This window comes from Phyllobates terribilis, unplaced genomic scaffold (assembly GCF_046119375.1).
Source record: "Phyllobates terribilis strain yellow unplaced genomic scaffold, ASM4611937v1 Scaffold_11__3_contigs__length_659146591, whole genome shotgun sequence".
NCBI classification, from domain to species: Eukaryota; Metazoa; Chordata; class Amphibia; order Anura; family Dendrobatidae; genus Phyllobates; species Phyllobates terribilis.
The window spans coordinates 40,125,404-40,150,571 of NW_027362771.1; the positions used below are offsets into that span (position 1 = coordinate 40,125,404).

General features: G+C 46.5%; 1 protein-coding gene across 4 annotated transcripts in view; it reads left to right on the plus strand.

Moving 5' to 3' along the window:
- ACSL6 (acyl-CoA synthetase long chain family member 6) overlaps window positions 1–25,168 on the plus strand; it is a 274,382-nt gene that overhangs the window by 223,012 nt on the left and 26,202 nt on the right. For all 4 annotated transcript variants that reach the window (XM_073651213.1, XM_073651215.1, XM_073651212.1 and 1 more), the window contains 5 exons: window positions 1,522–1,617; window positions 14,873–14,945; window positions 16,406–16,494; window positions 17,016–17,132; window positions 18,095–18,238. In XM_073651213.1, coding sequence (XP_073507314.1) covers window positions 1,522–1,617; window positions 14,873–14,945; window positions 16,406–16,494; window positions 17,016–17,132; window positions 18,095–18,238 — 519 coding nt within the window. The remainder of the gene's footprint in view (window positions 1–1,521; window positions 1,618–14,872; window positions 14,946–16,405; window positions 16,495–17,015; window positions 17,133–18,094; window positions 18,239–25,168) is intronic.

Below are 25,168 nucleotides of genomic sequence, written 5' to 3' on the forward strand. Positions count from 1 at the left end.
GGTCCACTGGATTGCTTCCATGTAAGGAAGAGCGAGACAAAGGCAGGAAGGGTCGCCAAATAGGGTCAAAGCCGCAAAGTCATGTCAAGGACAAAATCAGGAGGCAAGCAGGTAGTCAAAATTCAAGCAGGAGTCAGAACACAAGAAATACAAATCAGTTCACTTCACGGGAGCCAAATCAGAGACCTTGATATGAGTTGAGTAAACTAATAACTGGCAGCTAGAGGTGTCTGCTGGGGTTTATATAGAAGTGTGCCCCAACCATGGCTCCCAGCAGAGAGCTGATTACCTACCAGCTCACTGCAGCAAAACACAATTCTATAACACAAAGGGGGAACTAATCTCAGTAATCTAATATCTAAACATCAGTTTAGTGCCATGCCACTTAGCAAACAGGGCAGGGGTTACACAAGTATGTTCATACATGGATGTGACACCACCAAATAAAGTCCCATGAAATTTAAGCTCACAAATCCAAATTCCTATCCACTCCTTTCTGAGCCCCACAGTGTGCCTAAACCGCAGTCAGTGCCCACCTGTATGGCAATGCATTAGTGGGAAGAACCCACTTAACAATTTATGGACTGCATGTCTTCACAAGCATAAGCTGGGCACAATACATTGAGCACTAAAATGGCATTCTTGAAATTTGCCCTCTGCAACATCAACTCCATGTTTTATTCTGAAAAACACCTGTGGGGCTAAAATTGTCACTGCACCCATAGAAGAATTCATCAAGGAATGTGATTTCCAAAATGGAGCTAATTGTCTGCTGTTCTAGCACCTTAAAGAGAATCTGTCACCATGTTTTTGCCACCTAATCTCAGCACAGCATAATGTAGGGACTGAGACCCAGATTCCAGCGATGTGTCACTGACAGATCAGCACGCCTATGTCCTAGATTGGACTGCTGAACTGTTAGTCACTGCTTCCAGACACACCGATAGGCGGAATCATGACAATAAAACTTTGTAATATCTCATGTTAGAGAACTCTGCTTCTTTCTTCTCCTGAACTGATCATTCTCAAACTTTTACATTTATAGGTAAAGTCTGTATTCAGTAAATACAGATTTTTTGCATTACTGAGATAAGAGATGGCATTTGCTGCTCATAAGATTCTATGGAGGGGGAGGGGTAAGGACAAGCAGATTGTCTGTTTCTGCCTCTAGCTCCTCCCTCCCTTCTCCATAGATCATTATGAGCTGCAACTGACATCTCTCATCTCAGTAATGTGAAAATCTGTATTCTGTGAGATTTTACAGATTTTGCCCATGATTTGAGAGTGAATGAGCAACTTAGCAGGTGGAGGAAGCAAATTTCTCTAAGATGACAAGATGTATTACAAAATTTCTTATCTTCAGTTGTTTATGAAAATAAAAAAATTAAAAACCGTTAACTCTTTAAGTTTTCTTAGACAACCTTATTTGTAATATTTCTGTAAAATGTTTTGTATACATCTGTATGGTGTGTAATATAAATGCATATGATGATGTGATTATATGTATGTTTCTGTGTCCAGGCAAGTCTTGGCGGACGAGTCAGAATGATTGTAACAGGAGCAGCACCTGCATCTCCCACAGTTCTGGGATTTTTACGTGCAGCCCTGGGCTGTCAGGTAAGTAAAGGGATTTAATCTGTGTTTTCCTGCAAAAAGACACTGGTTAACTATTTCATATCAGAACACTGGTTAACTAGTGCATATCAGAACAATGGTACACATGGCATCTAATAAAAACTTATATCAGGCATATGAATTTTTAAGAGACAATTGTTATTTAGCCTGCTTAACCCATATATCTATTCTGTTTTGCTTCCTTGCTAATTTTCCTTTTCCTCATAAAACATCAATCATTATTATGCGTTTTTAATTCTACAATTTGTGTATCCTGTAGGGCTTCACACTCAGCTGTAGGCAGTGTTCACACAGGCACTAGATTCTTATGTCAAAACAATGTGACGTTTACTTCCACAGGTTGTACAGCACCAAAATACAAAACCATAAACATGAAATCGCTAGCCTTTTCCAGGCGCTAACTAAGCAAAATAGACTCTGGCTACTCATACACGGCTGAGCCTCTCCTAGTTCGGTCAAACACAACAGTTATTGTCCATAGCAAGCACTGAAACTTGCAGTTTGGTGCACATGGCCTGTGCAGTGTCTTCTCGGAGAGATTCTGGCTTGCTATTTCTCAAGCGCCAGCACAAATCCACTCTGGTCAGCTTCCCCCAGCTGACTGACTAAGGTGAACACCTAGCCTGGTTATATGCAGAGTCAGCCAGGTACAAATAATCAGTCTGTAGAGCTAGGATTTAGCCTTATTTACAAGTATTTACAAACTTTATAGTTGGAAACGGACATGCAGTTTTGTAATGTAGTTTTTAAGCTAAAGCCAGAAGTGGATAAGCTCAAGTCTTTCTCTCATATTCCCAATTCCTTTACAATCAAATTTTTGATAAAAAAAAAAGAAAACAAAATGGCATAAAAACTACCTCAAAAACTTCTACTCTGTTATTACCCTACAAAAATGTATTGAGAATCAGGTAATGTGCATGGACCATTGGGTTAATTACACGTTTGTCAGAGTATGCGGGTTACCATACAAATTGTTTTGCTGCACCAGTACTTAAATTCATGGTAAGTACATGTTTTGTACAGCAGCTGGTGGTAATCTGAATGAAGTCACCATCACTTGGCCACAAACATGTCATAGCATTTTTGGGATACATGCACGCTGGGCACATATGCAGCAGATTTTCCATCTGGAAACTTGTTAAGGAAAATCTTCTGCATATTACAATTGTAGCACTGAATATCAGGTTTTAGGAAATCTCATATACATATTTTGAAATACACGGTATAAACTGGTGTAAAAAGGGCACCTGCCACCTCCAAAAACACAATTTACTTGCAGATATACTGGCAATCTGCTGAAAAATATTGTTTATATAATATCTGTCAGAATTACTGGAGCAGCAGCTACAAGGAGAAGATTACATCATATTTCCCTTGCAGCTGCTCGCTTCCAGTCATTGGGGCGGTCCCGGGGGTGTTACAGTCATCGTGTATTGTAATCACTTCCCAACACATTGATTGACAGCCAGCTCTGCAGTGTGTGTGCAGAATGTGTGTGCAGAGCAGGCTGTCAGTATATGTGCAGAGAAATTACAGGGCACATGCTCTAGTGACAGTTCCCTGCACCGCCTGAGTACCTGATTACTGAAAGTGAGCAGTTGCTGGAGGAATAAAACGTCATTTTCTCTGTTTAGCCACTGCTCCAGTAAGCCAGCAAGATAGGATTTAAATGTGATTTATCTCCAGATTACCACTATATAGGTAACTAGCATTTCTGTAAGTGACAGGTTCCCTTTAGTGTTGAGCCACCCCCGTAGTGTTCGAGTTCGGTTCGGTTCGTCGAACACCCGTGTGTTCGCCGAACTGTTCGTCGAACTGTTCGTCGAACACCTTCGAACACTGTTAAAACCAATGGCAGGCAAACAAAAACACATAGAAACACATAGAAAACACCTTCAAAGGTGTCCAAAAGCTGACAAACTGCTCAGAAGACACAACTAACACATGGAAAAGTGACAAGTACATATAGTCATGCGAAAAGAAAAGAGGTGGAGGAGTAAAAAGAGGGGGAGACACAGATATAGGCATGTCATGCCCTTCTAAAATCCAAAAAGTGAGAAGCCGACACGGCCAGTCCGTTCCTGCCTGTGCCACCTCTGTGTCGCTGGGTTTGTGCCAGAGCCGCGGTGGACCCTGACGGCCAGCCCCCCTATCCCAATACTGGTGCCTGTCCGCCGGTGGGTCGAGGCCCCCCACGATGGGGGGGGGGTAACATCTGCAGAAGAAAGACCATCTTCCAGCCAAACTAAGATGTCGACTTCTTTTCGTGGACAATGTGATACGATCCCATTCTTACGGACACGCCCATCGCTACAAATTCTAGATGAGGCACAAAAACAGCAGGTGCTTCAACGGATATCAAGTGCTCCTTCAAGTGGGCTCTCCATCACCTCAATTTCAACATCACAAATACTCCAGTCCTCAGAGGTGTCACCCCAATCGCACTTGCTTCCTCACAGCTCCCAAGTCTCCAGCTGCCCGTCTGAGTATGGGGTAACACAGATGGCTGAGTCTGCCCAGCTGTTTACTCATACTATAGCCTGGGAAACGGAGGTCTGCTCCAGAGCTTCTGTTAATCCAGATGAGGAAATGATCTGATCCGATGCCCAGAATCTTTATAAGTTGGATCCAGGACCAGATGAAGAAGGTTCTGAGCATAATGTAGACCCTTGTTCCCAAACTGTAACTCCTGTTGGTGGAGACAATGATGAAGACGATGATGAGACTCAAATACCTGATTGGAGCGACAACTTGACTTTTCGGTCAGGGCAGGAAGAGGTTGGCTCTGAGGGCGACGGGTGTGATAACACACAGGGTGATGATGACAAGGTTGGAGATCCCACTTACTGTCAACCCACAGTCAGACAGTCGATGAGGTCAGCAGAGGAGGTGGAGGAGGATGTGACTAGCCCTGGGGATGGGGATGACTTGGTACCCGGGCATTTGCCTGGCCTTGGGGATGTCGCGGTGGTCGGCTCCCTGGCCCGTACCCTGGGGTCTCTCTTTAAAATTGTTAATTTTATAAGAGTTCATGACGCCACCTGTGGTATCTGGTGACAAGCACCAACGCTGCAGCAGTCCACTGAGGCCGGTGATAAGGCAGCTCGATGGTATAGCTCCCCACAGGTGGAGCTAGGTCTCAGGGCAGCGTATGCAGGGGGAATGCAGGACAGGCGAGACCCAGCTGGGTCAGAGCAAGAACGGGAACGGACACGGTAGTCACTTCAGTACCTTTTACTGGTGGAAATTCAGGCACATCCCGGAGCACTGTAGGGTGAAGGGTGCATATCAGGATCCTCCCCAATGAGCGGGTGTAGGGCCTCCTGTTTCTTGCCTCTGCGTAGTAAGTTTCTGACCTGCCTGGAGCTAGGCCTAACTTTGTCTCTGTCCTGCGCTGGCTGACCTTGTGGTAGGGCCTTCTCTTGGAGTTCACGCTCCCTAAGCGTCTCCTGGCTCTGTTACATATCAGCACCTTAGCGATCCTGGGACTTGTAGTTCTCCAGGGATTCTGGTTATGCCTTACTGGGTCATAGAGATACCGGTAAGCTCGGATCCTGTGTCCGGTAAATGCTTCGGGGTGAGCTGGTTAAGCTCCTCTGCCCCTTATGTACTAACTCGCCACTCGCCTTCGGCCTACTCGGGCCCTCACTAGGCTATACACACTAACGGCAGCTTGCCGCGCTTCACTGATCTTACGGCACCGGCACACCTTAAGCTCTATCTGGGCTCCCTGAATCTAGCAAGCAGGAGCCTCGTGCTCCACTGCTGAACTATTAACTTCGTTCTCTAGACTAGACTGAGCTCCACTGCAGACTGACCTCTCTTAGGCTTCTCTACTGCAGGAACTCTTCAGAGGAACTGAACTGCCTAGCTCCACCTTCCCTATTTATATCCCTAACGGGCTCCCTCTGCTGGTCTGAGGTGGAAGGTGGAGATGTGTGAATGTTTATGGGGGCCTCTTGTGGAGGATTCCATCAATGCACTCTTGTAGGATCTGTGATACCAAGCGCAGCGGGGCATCACAGATGCTATTGACGACGAGGTTAGGTTGCGCCTTCCTGAACAGAGACGGAGTACTGGAAGCACGTCAACAACTGCATCCTCAACCACAACTCTGCCTCTGACCACAAGTCGTAGTGGCTCTTCAGGTCACATGGGCTCTAAGCCTTGCATAGCCTGGGCATTTATTCAGATCGATAAGGATGACCCAACTCGTGTTATCTGTAATATTTGTCAGCAAAAGCTAAGTAGAGGCCAAAAAATACATAGTTTGAGTACTTCATGCATGTACCGTCACATGGATATGAAGCATAAGTTGCAGTGGGAAGCTCACTGTGCTACAATGCGGCCTAGCCGGCTGGGCCAACCACCGTCTGCCCCATCTTGTGCATCCGCAGCCTCTTCATCCTCTGTGACTGGGGGGACAGCAGTCACACATGTTTTTGGACGCAGACCTGCCACCTCTTTACCCGCAACAGCCAGTGTGATTGGCAGGTCGTCAGTTCATTGGGAAGTGGAAACACCTGCTAGTGTTGAGCGCTCTCCGACATCGAGAGCACCACCTTTGGATCAAGGCAACCTAACATGTCCGCCTGCATCTTCCTCACAGACCGGCAGTTGCCGGGGACACCCTACTCAACACCGTCTAAGCACAACAGCCAGCCCTCGGTCCCTCAGATGTGGAAAAGTAAAAGACCATTTCCTCCTAGCCATGAGAAAGCTAAGAGGTTGAATTTCACCATCTGCAAGCTGTTGGCTACAGAAATGCTGCCTTTCCACCTGGAGGACACAGAGGATTTTCAAGACCTTATGTCCGTCACAGTGCCCCAGTACCAGATGCCCAGCCGGCACTACTTCTCAAAGAAAGGTGTGCCTGCGCTCCACTAGCATGTCGCACACAACATCACCGCTTCTTTGAGAAACTCTGTGTGTGACAGGGTGCACTTCACCACAGACACTTGGACGAGAAGGCATGGACAGGGGCGTTACATGTCGCTGACTGGGCACTGGGTAACTATGGTGACAGCAGGACAAGGGGCTGCTGTCCAAGTCTTACCGTCCCCACGAGTTGTGTGTTAATCCTCTTTATCTCGAACTTCCTCCACTGCTTCTGCCTCCTCAACCTCCTCTCGGTCCTCCACCTGCACCCAAAGCCTGTCTGGTAATGCCACCTGCTTTCTAACTGCGCAGAAGGAATCCTGCACACCTCCTTACTATGCTGGCAGCAGGGCTCAACGCATCAGTGTTTACTTTGAAATGTCTGGGAAATGTGAGTCACACAGCTGAGGAGTTTTGGTCAGCTCTGGAGACCCAGTTTCATGAAAGGTTGTCTCCACTGGACCTGCAACCAGGGAAGGCCATGTGCGACAATGCTGCAAACCTGGATGCGGCACTTCGCCGGGGCAATGTCACACACGTGCCTTGTATGGCTCACGTGTTGAACCTGGTTGTCCAGCAATTTTTAGCCCACTATCCCGGACTAGATGGCCTTCTGCAGAGTGCACGGTCGCTGTGTGCTCACTTCCGCCGTTCGCATCCCGCAGTTCAACGACTTACATCTCTACAGAAGTCGTTGGGCCTGCCAGTTCACCGGCTGAAATGCGATGTGCCGACACGGTGGAATTCAACTCTGCACATGTTGCAGCGACTGTGGCAGCACCGACAAGCCCTGGTGCAATACGTTCTGACGTATAACCTGGGCCAACGAGATCCAGAGGTGGGGCAAATCACGCTGGAGGAGTGGTCTCAGATCAGGGACCTATGCACCCTTCTGCACAGTCTTGAAATGGCGACGAAGATGTTTAGTGCTGACGATGCCATTATCAGAATGACTATTACGGTGATTTACATTCTGGAGCACATGTTAAACAGAATTCGGAGTCAGGTGGTGGGACAAGAGGAGGTGGAGGAAGTAGAGGAGGAGTCGTATGCGGAAGGGATAACATCTCCAAGGTCCAGACGGTTGGCAGCACCAAGGCGGCAGGCATGGGAGGGTGGGGGAGAGGGATTAACCAGGGCGCATGGTAGCAGCCAAACTGTTGAGGAAGGTGCAGGAGCCGAGGAAGAAGTGGAGGACGAACTGGCAATGGGCATGGAAGACTCATCAGATGAGGGAGACCTTGATCACATTTCTGTTGTGCGAGGTTGGAGGGAGAGGGCAGAGGAAGGAAGCATGATTCTTACCTCGCTACCAACACAACAAGGACTTGGTCCTTCTGGATGCGCAAGACACATGAGTGCCTTCTTGCTGCACTACCTGCAACATGACCCCCGGATTGTCAGAATTCGAAGTAATCCCGACTATTGGGTTGCCCCACTCTTAGATCCCCGGTACAAAAGTATATTTGCCGAAATAATTCCTGCCATAAAAAGGTATTGACGAATGCAGGAGTATCTGTTGCAGAATCTTACATGTGCTTTTCCACAAAACACCAGTGGTGCACGTAGTGAATCTCACAGTTCTAACTTGCCAACGGTGGGACTGTCGAGTCTTCATCACTCAAACAGTAACAGTAACACAGTATCTGCTGGTAACAGCAATTTTGTGGAATCGTTTCACCACTTTTTTAGACCATCCTTTGCAAGGCCACAGGAGACAAGAAGTCTGACTCATAGTCAATGCCTAGAGAGGATGGTACAGGAGAATCTCCAAGTGAACATCGAAGCCATGACTGTGTCACTGGACCCTTGCTCATTTTGGTATTCCAATCTTGAAAAATCGCCGGAGCTCGCCACTCACGCCTTGGAGATCTTGTCATGCCATGCAGCCAGCGTTCTCTCTGAACGTGTGTTCAGCGCTGCTGGTGGTGTGCTGAAAGATAAGCGCACGCGGCTGTCCACTGAGAATGTAGACAGACTCACGTTCATAAAGATGATCAAATCATGGATTCGCAAGGACATTTCTACCCCTGTGTCATCCTTGGGAGACTAAAAGCTTGGGGATTTGGTAAAATCACCTCACCAACCGTTTTAAGCAACAGTGGGGCAATTGATGCCACTTAACCCTAGAACGCATGACCATAAAAATCTACACTTTCACATACCTGGGGCCCTTTAGGCCCGTGTGCAAATAACATGGAATAACTCAAACTCAAATGACAAACAACTATATACATGAAGAATACCTAGAGTTTCAAAATTCTAACTAAAGCAATCTTGCAGAAAATAGAAAACAATTAACTGGGCGGGCCTGCAAGGCCACAGGTATGCGTTCTAGGGTTAAGTGGTGTCTGTGCCACAATTTTGGGAGTCCCCTTGCTGTGTCTTACGTGACGTTGGCATCGTCAATTCCAGGTGGGTTGGGTCGCACCCCCCCCTTTTAACTGTAAGAAACTACATACACTATGGCTTGGGGTAACACAGATGGTTGAGTCTGAAGAGCTGTTTACTCAGAGGTCTGCTCCAAATCTTCAGTGTCTGCTAGTCAGCGTAGAATTTTTAACTGCATCTAGCCTAGGCAATACTTTGGGCGTAGTAGCCCAGTTGCGAAGCAAGCTGCACCGCCTGTGTATCTAATAAGAATTTTTAAATTAATCTAGCCTAGGCAGACTGTGGGGACCCCCAACCAAACCCAGATGCTCAGCCCCCCTACCGCCCCCCTTTCATGGACAACCCAATAATATAACTCTTACAACTGGATGGGTGAGGATCGGTCACAGCTTTATTAACTCTTTATACTCATTCCATTAGAAAGGCATTTTATTTCTAAAATAATTCAGCTTGTTGCAGCATGCCCTGGGTCCCCACTCCGGCAAGTTGGCCAACAAGTGTAACTCTCCAACATGTCCTTTCTATTTCCAGGCCACGGAGGATCCAGCGTACTCGTATGCAGGACTCTGACCCCCACCCATCACTCTTAACGCTTGTTCCACTCCGTCCTGGAGTCCTGACAGGAATATGTCCAGTCCAATATCTATTAAGTGAACACCGTCGGGCCGTATGAGGCCTGCTTTATCTCCTTCCAGTTGTCGGTGTCGTATCACTACACCGCCTCTGTCTCTTCTAAATTTTGCCATCCGAATATTTATTACCCGCCTTGTCCATTCGATGGCCGTGATGTCTCGCGCACCTTGCCATACCGCTATCGGCACAACCTCTGACCATACTATAGCTAATTTTGTGAAAAATTCTCTGAAGCGCTCAGTGTCTAGTTTCATTATTGCCATTAGTTATGCGCTCTTGTGATGACCTAGGTTGTTTCCCCCGGCCTGTATAACTAAGATGACCGGACCTCTTGCCTCTCTCCCTACCTTGATTACCTCCATTAGTACCTGTGGCCATAGCAGGCCTCTAATACCTCTCCAGTTGAAATATGTGTTGTGAAACTCTAATTTCCTCCCGCCTGGGCGGACTTTCGCCCTTTTTTGTGCCCAATATATATACGAGTGGCCTATCACTCACACTGTTGGTTTAGCGTCACCTGTAAAAGAAACAAACCACGTTAGGATAACAAGTCCGGTCTTATGTATCTCGCCAAACACGTGGATCGCCATCTCCCTATCCTCTGAACTTCCGTTTCTGACAGTCCTGCTCTTGCTGCTTCCGTGGCCGCACCTATGCGGAATGAGTGTGTCCCATAATCTTTGGGGTGGTTCCCTGCCGATGTTATGCATTTATTAAATATAGCTTGGAACAGGTATCTTGATAATGGCGTTCCATCAATGTGTGATAGGAAGAAATTACTTTGTGATCTGATGGTTAGATATGTTTTTACTATTGTTACCCGACTCAGTGTACCGTTTGTGGGTTGTAGAAGTACCCAAGTACCCCTGCCCGCTGGAACCGTTTTCGATTGGTGTATGCGTACACGTATTGCATTATTGGCTATGACTACTTCCTGGTGTAATAAGCGTCCACTGGTGGTAATTTTGGATTGAGGGACTAATTCGCTTATACATAGCGCCCCGAAGAAGGCGATCACAAATGCAGTAGACATTAGTGTTGCTTCAAATTGTGAGTTAATGGTGTTAGGGATAAGATGTGAGAAATCAGTTTTAGTGACACGGGACGGGACGTCTACATTCCTGACTTGGCTGACCCCTTTTCCACCCTTTTATGGATTGTCTGATGATGAATCTTTGTCACATCTCCCCAATTCAGTAGTTGGAAGTGAAATGCTACTCCGGTCAGACACCGCTGCGCTGAGGCCCCTGATATGCCCCTCATCATTAGCTGGTGGAGAAATTCTATGGTGACTTGTGATCTGGCTTGTTCACATTGGTCAACCCGTCTGCCTGCTACTAGTCGTGTCCACTCTTCCCATGCCTTACCGTATGCTTGCCACGTTGACGGGGCAACTGACGCTCTGATTAATGGCATCAACTATTCGCCACTAGATCCCATAGGGAGGGTGGGCAACTGTTGCCCGATGGGTGGGCGTTGTGGAAGAGCTCTGTGAAAATCTGCCAATTGAATTGTTATAAAGCGTTAGCAGCAGCTTTATACCCCTCAGCATAGTGGCTAGCGCGGACCCATACATTGTGTTTTAGGCACAGGAATACTAGCCTGCGTAGTAGGCCTAGCACTGGGAGAGACGATGATGCCATCTTATTAATGCAGTGCGCTAGGCTGGTGTTTTGTGTTATGAAGCGTATATTTTTGTTAGCCAGGCGCGCGCCCCATATTTCTATTGCTACCACTATTGGGAAAAATTATTTTCAGGGCTAGATGCAGCTAAAAATTATTTTTAATTTGCAACCTGATGGAGGTCAGTATAGATGGACTAATACAACAAGTCCCACACACAGCTAGAAGCCCAATATTTTTTCAGAGCTAGATGCAGAAAAAAAATATATTCAGTTTGCAACCTGATGGAGGTCAGTATACAGTCATGGCCAAAAGTATTGAGAATGAGACAAATAGTAATTTTTCCAAAGTTTACTGCTTCATTTTTTGTAATGGCAATTTGCATATACTCCGAATGTCAAAGAGTGATCAGCTTAACAGCAATTACTGTACTTGCAAAGTCAATATTTGCCCAGAAAATGAACTTTAACCCCCAAAACACATTTCAACATCATTGCAGTCCTGCCTTAAAAGGAGCAGCTAACATCGTTTTAGTGATTGATCCATTAACACAGGTGTGGGTGTTGATGAGGACAGGGCTGGCAATCAATCAGTCATGATTAAGTAAGAATGACATGACTGGACACTTTAAAAGGAGGCTGGTTCTTGGTATCATTGTTTTTCTTCAGTTAACCATGATTATCTCTAAAGAAACACGTGCAGCCATCATTGCACTGCACAAAAATGGCCTAACAGGGAAGAGTATCGCAGCTACAAAGATTGCACCTCAGTCAACAATCTATCGCATCATCAAGAACTTCAAGGAGAGAGCTTCCATTGTTGTCAAAAAGGCTCCAGGGCGCCCAAGAAAGACCAGAAAGCGCCAGGACCGTATCTTAAAACTGTTTCAGCTGCGGGATCGGACTACCAGCAGTGCCGAGCTTGCTCAGGAATGGCAGCAGGCTGGTGTGAGTGCTTCTGCATGCTCTGTGAGGCGGAGACTCTTTGAGCAAGGGCTGGTTTCAAGGAGGGCAGCAAAGAAGCCACTTCTCTCCAGAAAAAACATCAGGGACCGACTGATATTCTGCAAAAGGTACAGGGAGTGGACTGCTGAGGACTGGGGCAAAGTCATTTTCTCTGATGAATCCCCTTTTTGATTGTTTGGGACATCTGGAAAACAGCTTATTCGGAGAAGAAGAGGTGAGCGCTACCACCAGTCTTGTCTCATGCCAACTGTAAAGCATCCTGAAACCATTCATGTTTGGGGTTGCTTCTCAGCCAAGGGAATCGGCTCACTCACAGTCTTGCCTAAAAACACAGCCATGAATAAAGAATGGTACCAGAATGACCTCCAAGAGCAACTTCTCCCAACCGTCCAAGAGCAGTTTGGCGCCCAACAATGCCTTTTCCAGCATGATGGTGCACCTTGCCATAAAGCAAAGGGGATAACTAAATGGCTCATGGAACAAAACATAGAGATTTTGGGTCCATGGCATGGAAACTCCCCAGATCTTAATCCCATTGAGAACTTGTGGTCAATCATCAAGAGACGGGTGGACAAACAAAAACCAACAAATTCTGGCAAAATGCAAGCATTGATTATGCAAGAATGGACTGCTATCAGTCAGGATTTGGTCCAAAAGTTGATTGAGAGCATGCCAGGGAGAATTACAGAGGTCTTGAAGAAGAAGGGGCAACACTGCAAATATTGACTTGCTGCATTAACTCATTCTAACTGTCAATATAACCTATTGGTACTCATAATATGATTGCAATTATATTTCTGTATGTGATATAAACATCAGACAAACACTAATAAAAACCAGAGGCCAGCAGATCATGTGAAAATATAATTTTGGTGTCATTCTCAAAACTTTTGGCCATGACTGTAGATGGATTAATAGAACAAGACCCACACACAGCTAGAAGCCCAATATTTTTTCAGAGGTAGATGCAGAAAAAAATTATTTTTAATTTGCAACCTGATGGAGGTCAGTATAGATGGACTAATAGAACAAGTCCCACACACAGCTAGAAGCCCAATATTTTTTCAGAGGTAGATGCAGAAAAAAATATATTCAGTTTGCAACCTGATGGAGGTCAGTACAGATGGACTAATACAACAAGTCCCACACACAGCTAGAAGCCCAATATTTTTTCAGAGCTAGATGCAGAAAAAAATTATATTCAATTTGCAACCTGATGGAGGTCAGTATAGATGGACTAATAGAATGATGCTATGCCCAAAAGATTTTACTTCACTAGGTGTAGTAAAAAAATTGGTATTCTATACACAGGTGGTATATCTTGCAGCACAGATAGGCTACTCCACTGACTAACACACTCTGCAATAGGCCAAAAAGGATTAGCTTTGCTAGATTCAGCCAAATGCTGTGAAAAAAACTTGCACAGCACTGGCACAGACCTGCCTGGCAAAAACTGATAGGAACTGATGTAACCTAGTCCTGAAAAGGACTCCAATTACAATTAGTCTTTACTCCCACAACCTATCTATTTAAGAGCACAGACCTGCCTGATAAAAGTCGTAGGAAATGCTGTAACCTAGTCCTTAAAAGGACTGCAATCACAACTATTCCCTACTCCCAAGCCATCTGTAGATTTGTGCGAAAATTGGCTTGAAATTAACAAGGTATAGCGCACACAGCAACAGCGGTGCCGTCTAACACGCAGCTGCAGCAGTGAGAAAATGGTGGCGACGGGGAAAATGGCTTGGTCTTATAGGGCAAGCACATGTGACATACACTGCCAATGACACATGCCCTTGCTTGTGTGAAAAAAAGCACTTCGCTCCGTGTGTGCGCTGCTGATAGGCTGACAGATTGCACCTCCCCACTGTAAATGCGGGAAAGAGAAAAAAAAATGGAGATCTTCATTGTTCCTGCAGAGATCCATCCCCTGCCCCTCCCCCCGCCCCGCTGTACACTCAAACTGCGTATTAACATTAATTTTCATCATTACTGAGAAAAAATCCAGTTATGATTTTGGTGCACGAACAGTTATCGAACATAACCTCGAACAGCCGAATTTTTCTCAAATTGTTCGTGTTCGCCGAACGGCTCGAACACCGCCCAAAACAGCTCGAATTTGAGATTGGCGAACAGTTCGAGTAGAACAACGCTCATCTCTAGTTCCCTTTAACTGCACCATTTTTGCCACAAATTTCCTTTGCCTTATGTCACTGTTGGTGAGAATTTGCAAAAAAGGTACTGTATGTGGCATTATTTCTTCCAGCAAGGGTTGAATGTTTTCTCAGAAAGCGCTGCATGTGGATGGCCCTTTATGGAAGAGAAGAAGAAACTATTGTGGAGCTGGAAGTAGGCTGAGCACATGAAGATTCCTGCTAGCATTATAGCAGCCTGTGAAAAGTATACTGTGGAAACAATGTAAGGAATGGTCCTGCTGTAATCATTAGGAGAAGGCTAGCCTTGCTGTAACCACTAGGAAAAGGAGTGGAGCTCTGCTGTGACCACTGGGGAAGGGGTTACTGTTGAGTTGTCACTCCTTTGTGAATGGTCGCCATGCTGCCACTGCTGTGGAACAGAGCTTCTGTGACTATTGTGAGAAAGGGAAATTTGCTGGACTTTAGGGACAATACATTGATTGCATGGGAAGGTGTTACAAGTGACAGGCTGTACAGACATTTTCTTATTCTTTAGATTAATAGCTATAAATATTTGGCACGTTATATTGAATTGAATTATGCATATAACAGGTATATGAAGGATATGGGCAGACAGAATGCACAGCTGGGTGCACATTCACCACGCCTGGGGACTGGACCTCAGGTAGGACTGATTTTTTTAATTTTTAATTTTAGAAAGTTCACTAGATTCAGTACACATGATTTATATCAATCAGACTGTGCAATTTAATTACCTGTCTATTACTGGGTAGTCCTCAGTGTGCCACTAAAACATTTCTGAGCCACCAAAGCATGGACAACACAAGATCTCTGTGGGGCATGTGCACACATGCTGTTTCCATTGATGTTTTTTACTTCTATGCAAGGCAAATTTATTTAAACATTGAATTCAGTTGTGCATGGAATATTGCCCCAGTCTATAAGAAAGGCATAGTTGAACTGGAGTATCTGTAGAGCTGGACAACCAAATTGAAGAAGGTTGCAAGTAGATGAAACCTGTTAGATTCAATATCAACATCACGAGCTTATGACGCACAGTGACCGCCAGAGCCTAGTCTTCGAAATGCAGCATGCTACTTCGTAGAGAAGAGGACCACACGGCGATCAGGAGGCTGGCCAGAGAGGTGAGTATTAGTTTTTTTCTTTTAATCAAATTGCCTCTTCAGAGAGGAAGAGGACCAGAAAAGTCAATAGTGCCCCTTTAATGAGCCTTATCACATGACTTAGGATATAAGCCAGAACCAGAAACTCAATTTGCAGACACTGTGCTTTGGGGTACTGCCCCTCGTCATTGCAAAGTGTGAGTACTGGTTTGGCTGGATGAGATGTGTCAGACCGGTATCTAGGGGTAATATTTCTCCTTGCGGAGAGCGACATGTTAAGCACGTCAGGTGAGGAGACTTTTAAAGCCGCAATGCTCCTCTGGGAAATATGCAAATTGTCTCTTCAGAGAGGAAGAGGACTAGAACTCTAGTGCCACCTATAGGAAGTAGCAATCCTAAAAGTCAGTAGTGACCCTGTAATGAGCCTTATCACATGACTTAGGATAAAAGCCAATACCAGAAGCTCAATTTGCAGAAACTGTGTTTCGGGGTCAGTTTCTTTTAATCAATACTCACCTCGCCGTCCGGTCTTCTTCTTTCCATTGTTGGGCACATTGCATCACTGGCCACTTCACTATAGGCCATGACTTCTGCCCACGTCCAGGCCAGAGCTTACTGCGCATAATAAGGTTGTGTTGCCTGAATGCTGCCTGGAGTCCTGGTCTATAATGAAGAGGATGAAGATGTTGCACGTGATGGCGGAAAAAAGAGAAGCAGACAGCCTCCAGAGAGGTCAACAGTGAGGTGAGTATATTAGTTTTTTTATTTTGTAATATCCACATTTGTAAGTCAGATGTTTGTACATCAGGGACTCCCTGTAGTCTACTTTAGAAGTTTCCTATACCCAGAAGACAAAGAGCACTTTTTATTCCTTGGTAGTATCTTTTGTGTACAATACTTGTCAAATATTACTATTAATGCATAATAGACATTACTGATGTGTATTGCAAGATATTTTACAAAAACTGCATTTATTACAATACTTGTGTGCCATTTACAGGACATGTTGGTGCTCCACTACCGTGTAATTTTATCAAATTAGTTGATGTGGAAGAGATGAATTATTTTGCTTCAAAAGGTGAAGGGGAGGTATGTACTATGCCTGAATTTACACGTCATTCCTAGTTGCCACTGATTTAACAATGTTTAGAACGAAAATTGCAAATTATGCTACTTTCAGTATCAGGACTACTTGGAGATTTTTTTTTGCAGTTTAATATAAAGGTGTATTAAATGATCCAATTTTGAAGGATATTTACCAAAGGAATAGTAAAAATATCCCTTTAGTGTGTAGTAAAGAGAAACTAACCTTATTAAATATTATGAGGTCATACATGACAAGCATATGGATGGATTGGTACAGTTGTCATCAGATTTTCAGTTGTGCATCATTAAAGGAATATTCTCAGTAAGGGAAGGAACAGCACTAGCAGATGCCATAACGTAATAATCCACTTGGATTGCAAACTCTGAGACACCCAATGTTCTTGAGAATTTAAAGTGCTACCCTGTTGCTTCAGCGCTTCAGATTATTCTGAAAAGTTACCTGAAGTTATAGGTACACTGTCAGTGTTATCAATACTTTAGGCTTATCAATGTCTTTCTTTCAGATATGTGTAAAAGGACCCAATGTATTCAAAGGCTACCTTAAAGATAAAGAAAAGACAGCCGAGGCTTTAGATGAGGATGGCTGGCTTTACACTGGAGATGTTGGAAGGTGGCTAACGGTAATTAACTGTTCTACCAATATTTAAATTATATGAATTCTATTTCCCTTTCAGTTGTACTAACTAGAATTGATTCATACAGAGATTAGCCTTCTTTTGGGGAGCCATTCCTACTTTTCCCTTTAAAAGACCCCCTGTACATTTGTGAATGAACCCTGAAAATTGAGGACAACTGATTTTGTTCCCGTAGCAGTTGTTCCAGCCCAATCCTAAATCCCCTGCAAATGTGAAGAGGTTGCCAGAATTTCTATTTCCAGAACCTGCATCTTTACTACTGTTTTGTACGATCAAAATAATAGATGAGGATAATTATTTTTTTAGGGGAAAAATATTTTAACTGAAGAACAATTGTATATTTAGAGCATTTTACAATGCCAGAGAAACTTGCATCTGGTAGAAGATTTAATTAATAGCAAGGATTCTCAAAGGTGTAGTTTACTATGTAGCAAAGAACTGGGTAGTCTTAAGATGCATTTACACTGCACGATTTTGTGAATGAGCGTTCCTAGATATATAGGGAAGTTTGTTTCATGATAATAGTGCAGTTTAAACAAGCCAAAAAGATCATCGTTCCCAGCACTGATGGTTAAAACGAACACACGGGTGACACACTGATGGAAAACACTGATGGTACCAGTACCGGTTCATGTACGTGTTGTATACAGACCTATGAAGGAGGCCTTAACAGGACCTAAGGTGCTAAGGAGAATGCCAACCTATGTGCATTGAATGATCTATTACCCATCGTTTTGTGCACGTGAAGCACAGTCTGCCTGTACAAGTAGGCTATTAAACCAGCGCCGACCAGCAAATAGGTTGCCGGTCGGTGGTTGTTTAAGTCTGGGTATCACACAATGTAAATGCACCCTTAAATTTTGGGTAGTAAAAAGGATACATTTTATATAACCTGCCATCAGAAGACTGTTGTTATTTTAACATTTTATATTTTCTCTTGATTTCAGAATGGCACACTTAAAATCATAGACCGAAAAAAACATATCTTTAAACTTGCACAAGGAGAGTACATTGCACCAGAGAAAATTGAAAACATTTATATACGCAGTGAGCCTGTGTCCCAAATATATGTTCATGGGGACAGTCTACAGGTAAGTACATCTTCAGCACTATGTTTGTTGTCTTTGGAAGATATTATGTAATTAATGACAATGCTATATATGCTAATGGAGGATACAGCGTGTAATAAAGGACAATGCTATACTAATGGAGGACACTCTGCATAATAAGGCTTTATTCAGACGTCTGATTTTCTCCTATGAGTGCTATCTGTGGTTTTCACGGATAGCTGTCGTACCTGTGAAAGCCTATGGAATCATTCATATGTCTGTAAATCTTTCATGGACTGGGTGGTCTGTGGAAAATTGCAGAGACATGTCCAATTTTGATCCGAGGGTCCGAACAAAATCGGCAATACAAGTCTAGAGGTCTGTGAAAAAAATCGTACCACACTCAGATGACATCCAAATGCGGTCCGATTTCCAGACGGTGGACAAACTTTTTTTTTTCTCTCCATGTTTGAGAAGTACTGATGACACACTGATCAATCTAAGATGTCTGAATGAGGCCTAAGAGAGGACAGTGTATGGAGAGGCGTACATAGGAATTCAGCACAGGTGCACGGAGGGGGCAGGATTAAAAAACCTCCAAACCCAGATTTTGCAGAGACCTGCCATATTCTGTATATTTAGCTGAGAATTATTGTGTCACAAATTACAATGGTCTTACAGATCATACAATGGTTACAGCATTCATTTAACAGGACTTGTCTCAGCAGAGCTTTGCTCATAGAGTGACTGTAAACTTTTATTCTTAGATTCTCTTTAATATGCCACTTTGCCCATTATAGTATATTGGTTAGTTCTATGTATTTATAGTAGAAAAAGAGAAAACAGGTATTTTTTTTAAGTGGACAACTCATTTTATTCTTAACTTGCAACAACTGATGAAACTGGTTTGGTGTCATGCATTGAAATATACAGCATAGGCATCTTTCATAGTTTATTATTATTATTTATTATTATAGCGCTATTTATTCCATGGCGCGTTACATATGAGAAAGGGTATACATAGCGAAAACAATTACAATAATCTTGAACACAATGTGACGACGACTGGTACAGGAGGAGCGAGGACCCTGCCCGCGAGGGCTCACAGTCTACAAGGGATGGGTGAGGATGCAGTAGGTGAGGGTAGAGCTGGTCGTGCAGCAGTATGGTGGAGCGGTGGTTACTGCAGGTTGTAGGCTTGTCGGAAGAGGTAGGTCTTCAGGTTCCTTTTAAAGGTTTCCACTGTAGGAGAGAGTCTGATATGTTGGGGTAGAGCGTTCCAGAGTAGGGGGGATGCACGGGAGAAATCTTGTATGCGATTGTGGGAAGAGGAGATAAGACAGGAGTAGAGAAGGAGATCTTGTGAGAATCGGAGGTTGCGTGCGGGTATGTACCGGGAGACTAGGTCAGAGATATATGGAGGAGACAGGTTGTGAATGGTTTTGTATGCTATGGTTAGGGTTTTGAACTGGAGTCTCTGGGTAATGGGGAGCCAGTGAAGAGATTGACAGAGAGGATAGGCCAGGGAATAGCGAGGGGATAGGTGGATTAGTCGGGAAGCGGAGTTTAGGATAGATTGGAGGGGTGCGAGAGTGTTGGAAGGGAGACCACAGAGCAGGAGGTTGCAATAGTCGAGGTGGGAGATGTGAGGGCATGCACTAGTGTTTTTGCAGATTCATGGTTGAGGAATGTGCGGATCCGGGAGATATTTTTAAGTTGGAGTCTGCAGAAAGTGGTAAGGGCTTGGATATGTGGTTTGAGGGAGAGTTAAGAGTCCAGGGTTACCCCAAGGCAGCGAGCTTGCAGGACTGGGGAGAGTGGACAGCAATTGACGTTGATAGATAGGTCAGTTGGGGGGGGGTTGAGTGAGATGGCGGAAAGATGAATTCTGTTTTATCCATATTAAGTTTTAGAAATCTAGCAGAGAAGAAGGATGAGATGCCGGACAGACATAGTGGGATTTTGGTTAGTAGGGAGGAGATATCGGATCCAGAGAGGTAGATCTGTGTGTCATCGGCATAGAGGTGATACTGAAAGCCATGAGACTCTATGAGCTGTCCCAGGCCTAAGGTGTAGATGGAGAAGAGCAGGGGTCCTAGAACCTGGGGGAACACATCGACAGATAGGGGACGAGGTGAGGAGGTGGTGTGTGAGTGGGAGACGCTGAATGTCCGGTCTGTTAGGTATGAGGAGATCCAGGATAGGGCCAAGTCTGTGATGCCGAGAGATGAGAGAGTCTGTAGTAAGAGGGAATGGTCCACTGTGTCGAAGGCAGATGACAGGTCAAGTAGGAGGATTAGGACAGAGTAGTGTCGCTTGGATTTGGTAGTTAGTACTTCGTTGGTGACTTTAGTCAGTGCAGTTTCAGTAGAATGGTGCGGTCGGAAACCAGATTGTAAGCGGTCGAAGAGGGAGCAGGAGGAAAGGTGGGAGGACAGTTCAGAATGGACATGTTGTTCCAGTAGTTTTGAGGCATAGGGGAGAAGTGATATGGGGCGATAGCTAGTCAGAGAGGAAGGGTCAAGGGAGGGTTTTTGGAGAATGGGCTTAAATAAAAGGAAAGGGAGGAGGCACTGGAGGGGTGGAGGAGAGAATTGAAAGAGTTGAATAGTTGTTTGGGGTTGTGAGACAGGGAGGATATGAGAGATGAGAAGTATGTTTGTTTTTGCTGCAGTGAGTGTGGACTTGAAGGTAGTGAGGGACTGTTTGAATGCGATGAAGTGCTCACTGGAGTGGGACCTTTTCCATCTACGCTCAGCAACCCTGGAGGCCCGACGCAGTTCTTTGGTTAGGCTGGTGTGCCAGAGTTGCCTGTTGATTGTGCGAGCTTTGGTATGTGTGAGGGGGGGCGACTAAATTGAGAGCTGCTGCTTTTGTGGTGTTGTATAAAGTGGCAGCAACGTCTGCATCGTGTAAGGAACTAATGTCTGTAAGAGGGAGAAGGGATTCAGAGAGTGAGTGTAGGTCAAGGTGTTTAAGATTTCTGCGAGGGTGTGCAAGTTGGTGGAGTGGGGATTGAGGACCTGGAGAGGAGAGGGTAGAGAATGTAAGTAGGTTGTGGTCAGAAAGAGGGAGGGATGAGTTAGAGAGGTTAGACAGGGAGTAGAGGCGGATGAAGATGAGGTCCAGTGTGTGGCCATCTTTGTGGGTGGGTGTGGAAGACCACTGGGTAAGACCTAAGGAGAAAGTGAGGGATAGAAGCTTAGAGGCAGCTGAGAGGGAAGTGTCAATGGGGATGTTGAAGTCACCCATGAGGATAGTGGGGATGTCAGTGGAAAGGAAATGAAGTAGCCAGGTGGTGAAGTGGTCAGAGAAGGTGGTGGCTGACCCTGGGGAACGGTAAATGACAGCTAGTTAGAGGTTGGAGGGGGGGTAGATGCACAGTGCACCTCAAAAGAGGGGAGAGTAACGGAGGGCAGCAGTGGGATTTGGGTGAAGGAGCAGTTATCTGATAGGAGGAAACCTACTCCTCCAGTTTCATAGTTTAAAGGTGAAAGAAGACACATTTCCATTTAGTTCAATGTAAACCCTGAAATATTAATCTAAATTTCAGATGCTAATAGCCCCATGTTAAGGAAAACATTCCCTCCCGAATCCACATATGTCAATCTGACTAGTTACCAGGATCAATGTCCCATCGCCGATCTTGCACCCATAACCTATAATATTATATTTATGAAGAAAGGCATCAAGGCCCTAATTTAAATTGTTTAGCCAATTAACCATTAAAACATGTGGCAGAGAGTCTCATAGTCTCACTATCCATAGATTAAGGAATCACCATCTGTGATGATTATTAATCCTTCTTTCATCTCGACATAAGGGATGCCCCTTTGTTATCGTTGCAGGCCTAGCTGTCAAAAGATCATTAGAAAGATCTCTGTACTGTCCCCTTATATGGTTGTACATTGTAGTATGATCGTTTTCATTTTCTATACTGAAAAATTCCAAGTTTCACGCCTTGGTACTGCAGTCCACCCAGGGGTGGATTAAGAGTAGCAAGGGCCCCGGGCAGTTTAGAAAACACGCCCCCCCCCCACACACACACCTGTACACAGCGGGAGGCCGCACGGCACCATCTATACACAGCGGGAGACTGCACGTAGACATCTATACACAGCGGGAGGCCGCATGTAGCCATCTATACACAGCAGGGGGCCACACTGTGCCATCTATACACAGTGGGAGGCCGCACGGCGCCATCTATACACAGCGGGAGGCCGCACGTAGCCATCAATACACAGCAGGAGGCCGCACGTAGCCATCTATACACAGCAGAAGGCTGCACGGCGCCATCTATACACAGCAGGAGGCCACATGTAGCCTTCTATACACAGCAGGGGGCCACACGTAGCCATCTATACACAGCAGGATGCCGCACGTAGCCATCTATACACAGCAGGGGGCCACACGTAGCCATCTATACACAGCAGGATGCCGCACGTAGCCATCTATACACAGCGGGAGGCCGCACGTAGCCATCTATACACAGCGGGAGGCCGCACGTTGCACAGCGCCATCTATACACAGTGGGAGGGCGCATGTAGCCATCTATACACAGCGGTTGGCTGCACGTAGCCATCTATACACACACAGCGGGAGGCCGCACGACGCCATCTATACACAGCAGGAGGCCGTACGGCGCCATCTATACACAGCAGGGAGCAGCATGTAGCCATCTATACTCAGCGGGAGGCTGCACGTGGCCATCTATACACAGCGGGAGGCCGCACGTAGCCATCTATACAGAGCGGGAGGCCGCACGGCGTCATCTATACACAGCAGGAGGCAGCACGTCGCCATCTATACACAGCAGGGAGCAGCACGTAGCCATCTATACACAGCAGGAGGCTGCATGGCACCATCTATACACAGCAGGGAGCAGCACGTAGCCATCTATACACAGCGGGATGCCGCACGTAGCCATCTATACACAGCAGGAGACCGCACGGTGCCATCTATACACAGCAGGGAGCAGCACGTAGCCATCTATACACAGTGTGAGGCAGCACGTAGCCATCTATACACAGCGGGAGGCTGCACGTAGCCATCTATACACAGCGGGAGGCCTCACATAGCCATCTATACACAGCGGGAGGCCGCATGTAGCCATCTATACACAGCAGGGGGCTGCATGTAGCCATCTATACACAGTGGGAGGCCGCATGTAGCCATCTATACACAGCAGGGGGCCGCATGTAGCCATCTATACATAGCGGGAAGCCGCACGGCGCCATCTATACACAGCAGGGAGCAGCACGTAGCCATCTATACACAGCGGGAGGCCGCACTGCGCCATCTATACACAGCGGGAGGCCGCACTGAGCCAATCTATACACAGCAGGAGGCCGCACTGCGCCATCTATACACAGCAGGAGGCCGCACGTAGCCATCTATACACAGCGGGAGGCCGCACGTAGCCATCTATACACAGCGGGAGGCCGCACGTAGCCATCTATACACAGCGGGAGGCCGCACGTAGCCATCTATACACAGCGGGAGGCCGCACGTAGCCATCTATACACAGCGGGAGGCCGCACGGCGCCATCTATACACAGCAGGGAGCAGCACGTAGCCATCTATACACAGCAGGGAGGCCGCACATAGCTATCTATACACAGCGGGAGGCTGCACGTAGCCATCTATACACAGCAGGAGGCCGCACGTAGCCATCTATACACAGCAGGAGGCCGCACGTAGCCATCTATACACAGCGGGAGGCTGCACATAGCCGTCTATACACAGCTGGAGGCCGCACGGCGCCATCTATACACAGCAGGGAGCAGCACGTAGCCATCAATACACAGTGTGAGGCCGCACGTAGCCATCTATACACAGCGGGAGGCCGCACTGCGCCATCTATACACAGCGGGAGGCCGCACTGAGCCAATCTATACACAGCAGGAGGCCGCACTGCGCCATCTATACACAGCAGGAGGCCGCACTGCGCCATCTATACACAGCGGGAGGCCGCACGTAGCCATCTATACACAGCGGGAGGCCGCACGTAGCCATCTATACACAGCGGGAGGCCGCACGTAGCCATCTATACACAGCGGGAGGCCGCACGTAGCCATCTATACACAGCGGGAGGCCGCACGTAGCCATCTATACACAGCGGGAGGCCGCACGTAGCCATCTATACACAGCGGGAGGCCGCACGGCGCCATCTATACACAGCAGGGAGCAGCACGTAGCCATCTATACACAGCAGGGAGGCCGCACGTAGCTATCTATACACAGCGGGAGGCTGCACGTAGCCATCTATACACAGCAGGAGGCCGCACGTAGCCATCTATACACAGCAGGAGGCCGCACGTAGCCATCTATACACAGCGGGAGGCCGCACATAGCCGTCTATACACAGCTGGAGGCCGCACGGCGCCATCTATACACAGCAGGGAGCAGCACGTAGCCATCAATACACAGTGTGAGGCCGCACGTAGCCATCTATACACAGTGGGAGGCCGCACAGCATCCCCCAGATACAGCGGGTGACCGCACGGCGCCCCCCCAGAGACAGCGGGAGGCCACACGCAGTCACGCACACACACAAACATAAACAGACATATACATACACGCATAAACACATTTGAAACACAAAAATACATATAAACAGACATCACACAATGATATCTGCCTGCACACACACACTCTCACACACACACACTCACTCACATACACTCTCACACACACACACACACACACACACTCACCATCCCCCGGCTCCAGTCGTCCAGCTCCTCTCCGTTGCAGCAGTGCAGGGCGCACACTGCGTGACGTCATGCTAGCAGACACGGCCGCGCACAGGGCCGTGTCTCCTAGCTGTGACGCGGCCGGGCCTGCACACAGGGAAGTTAACAGGTGCAGTGCTGGCCAGGCCGAAGAAGAAGCAGCGCCCCTGTGCTGCTCTTGGGGGAGCGGTCCGGGGGCCCCCTTGCCTCTGCCTGCAGGTATATGCCGCATTGGCGC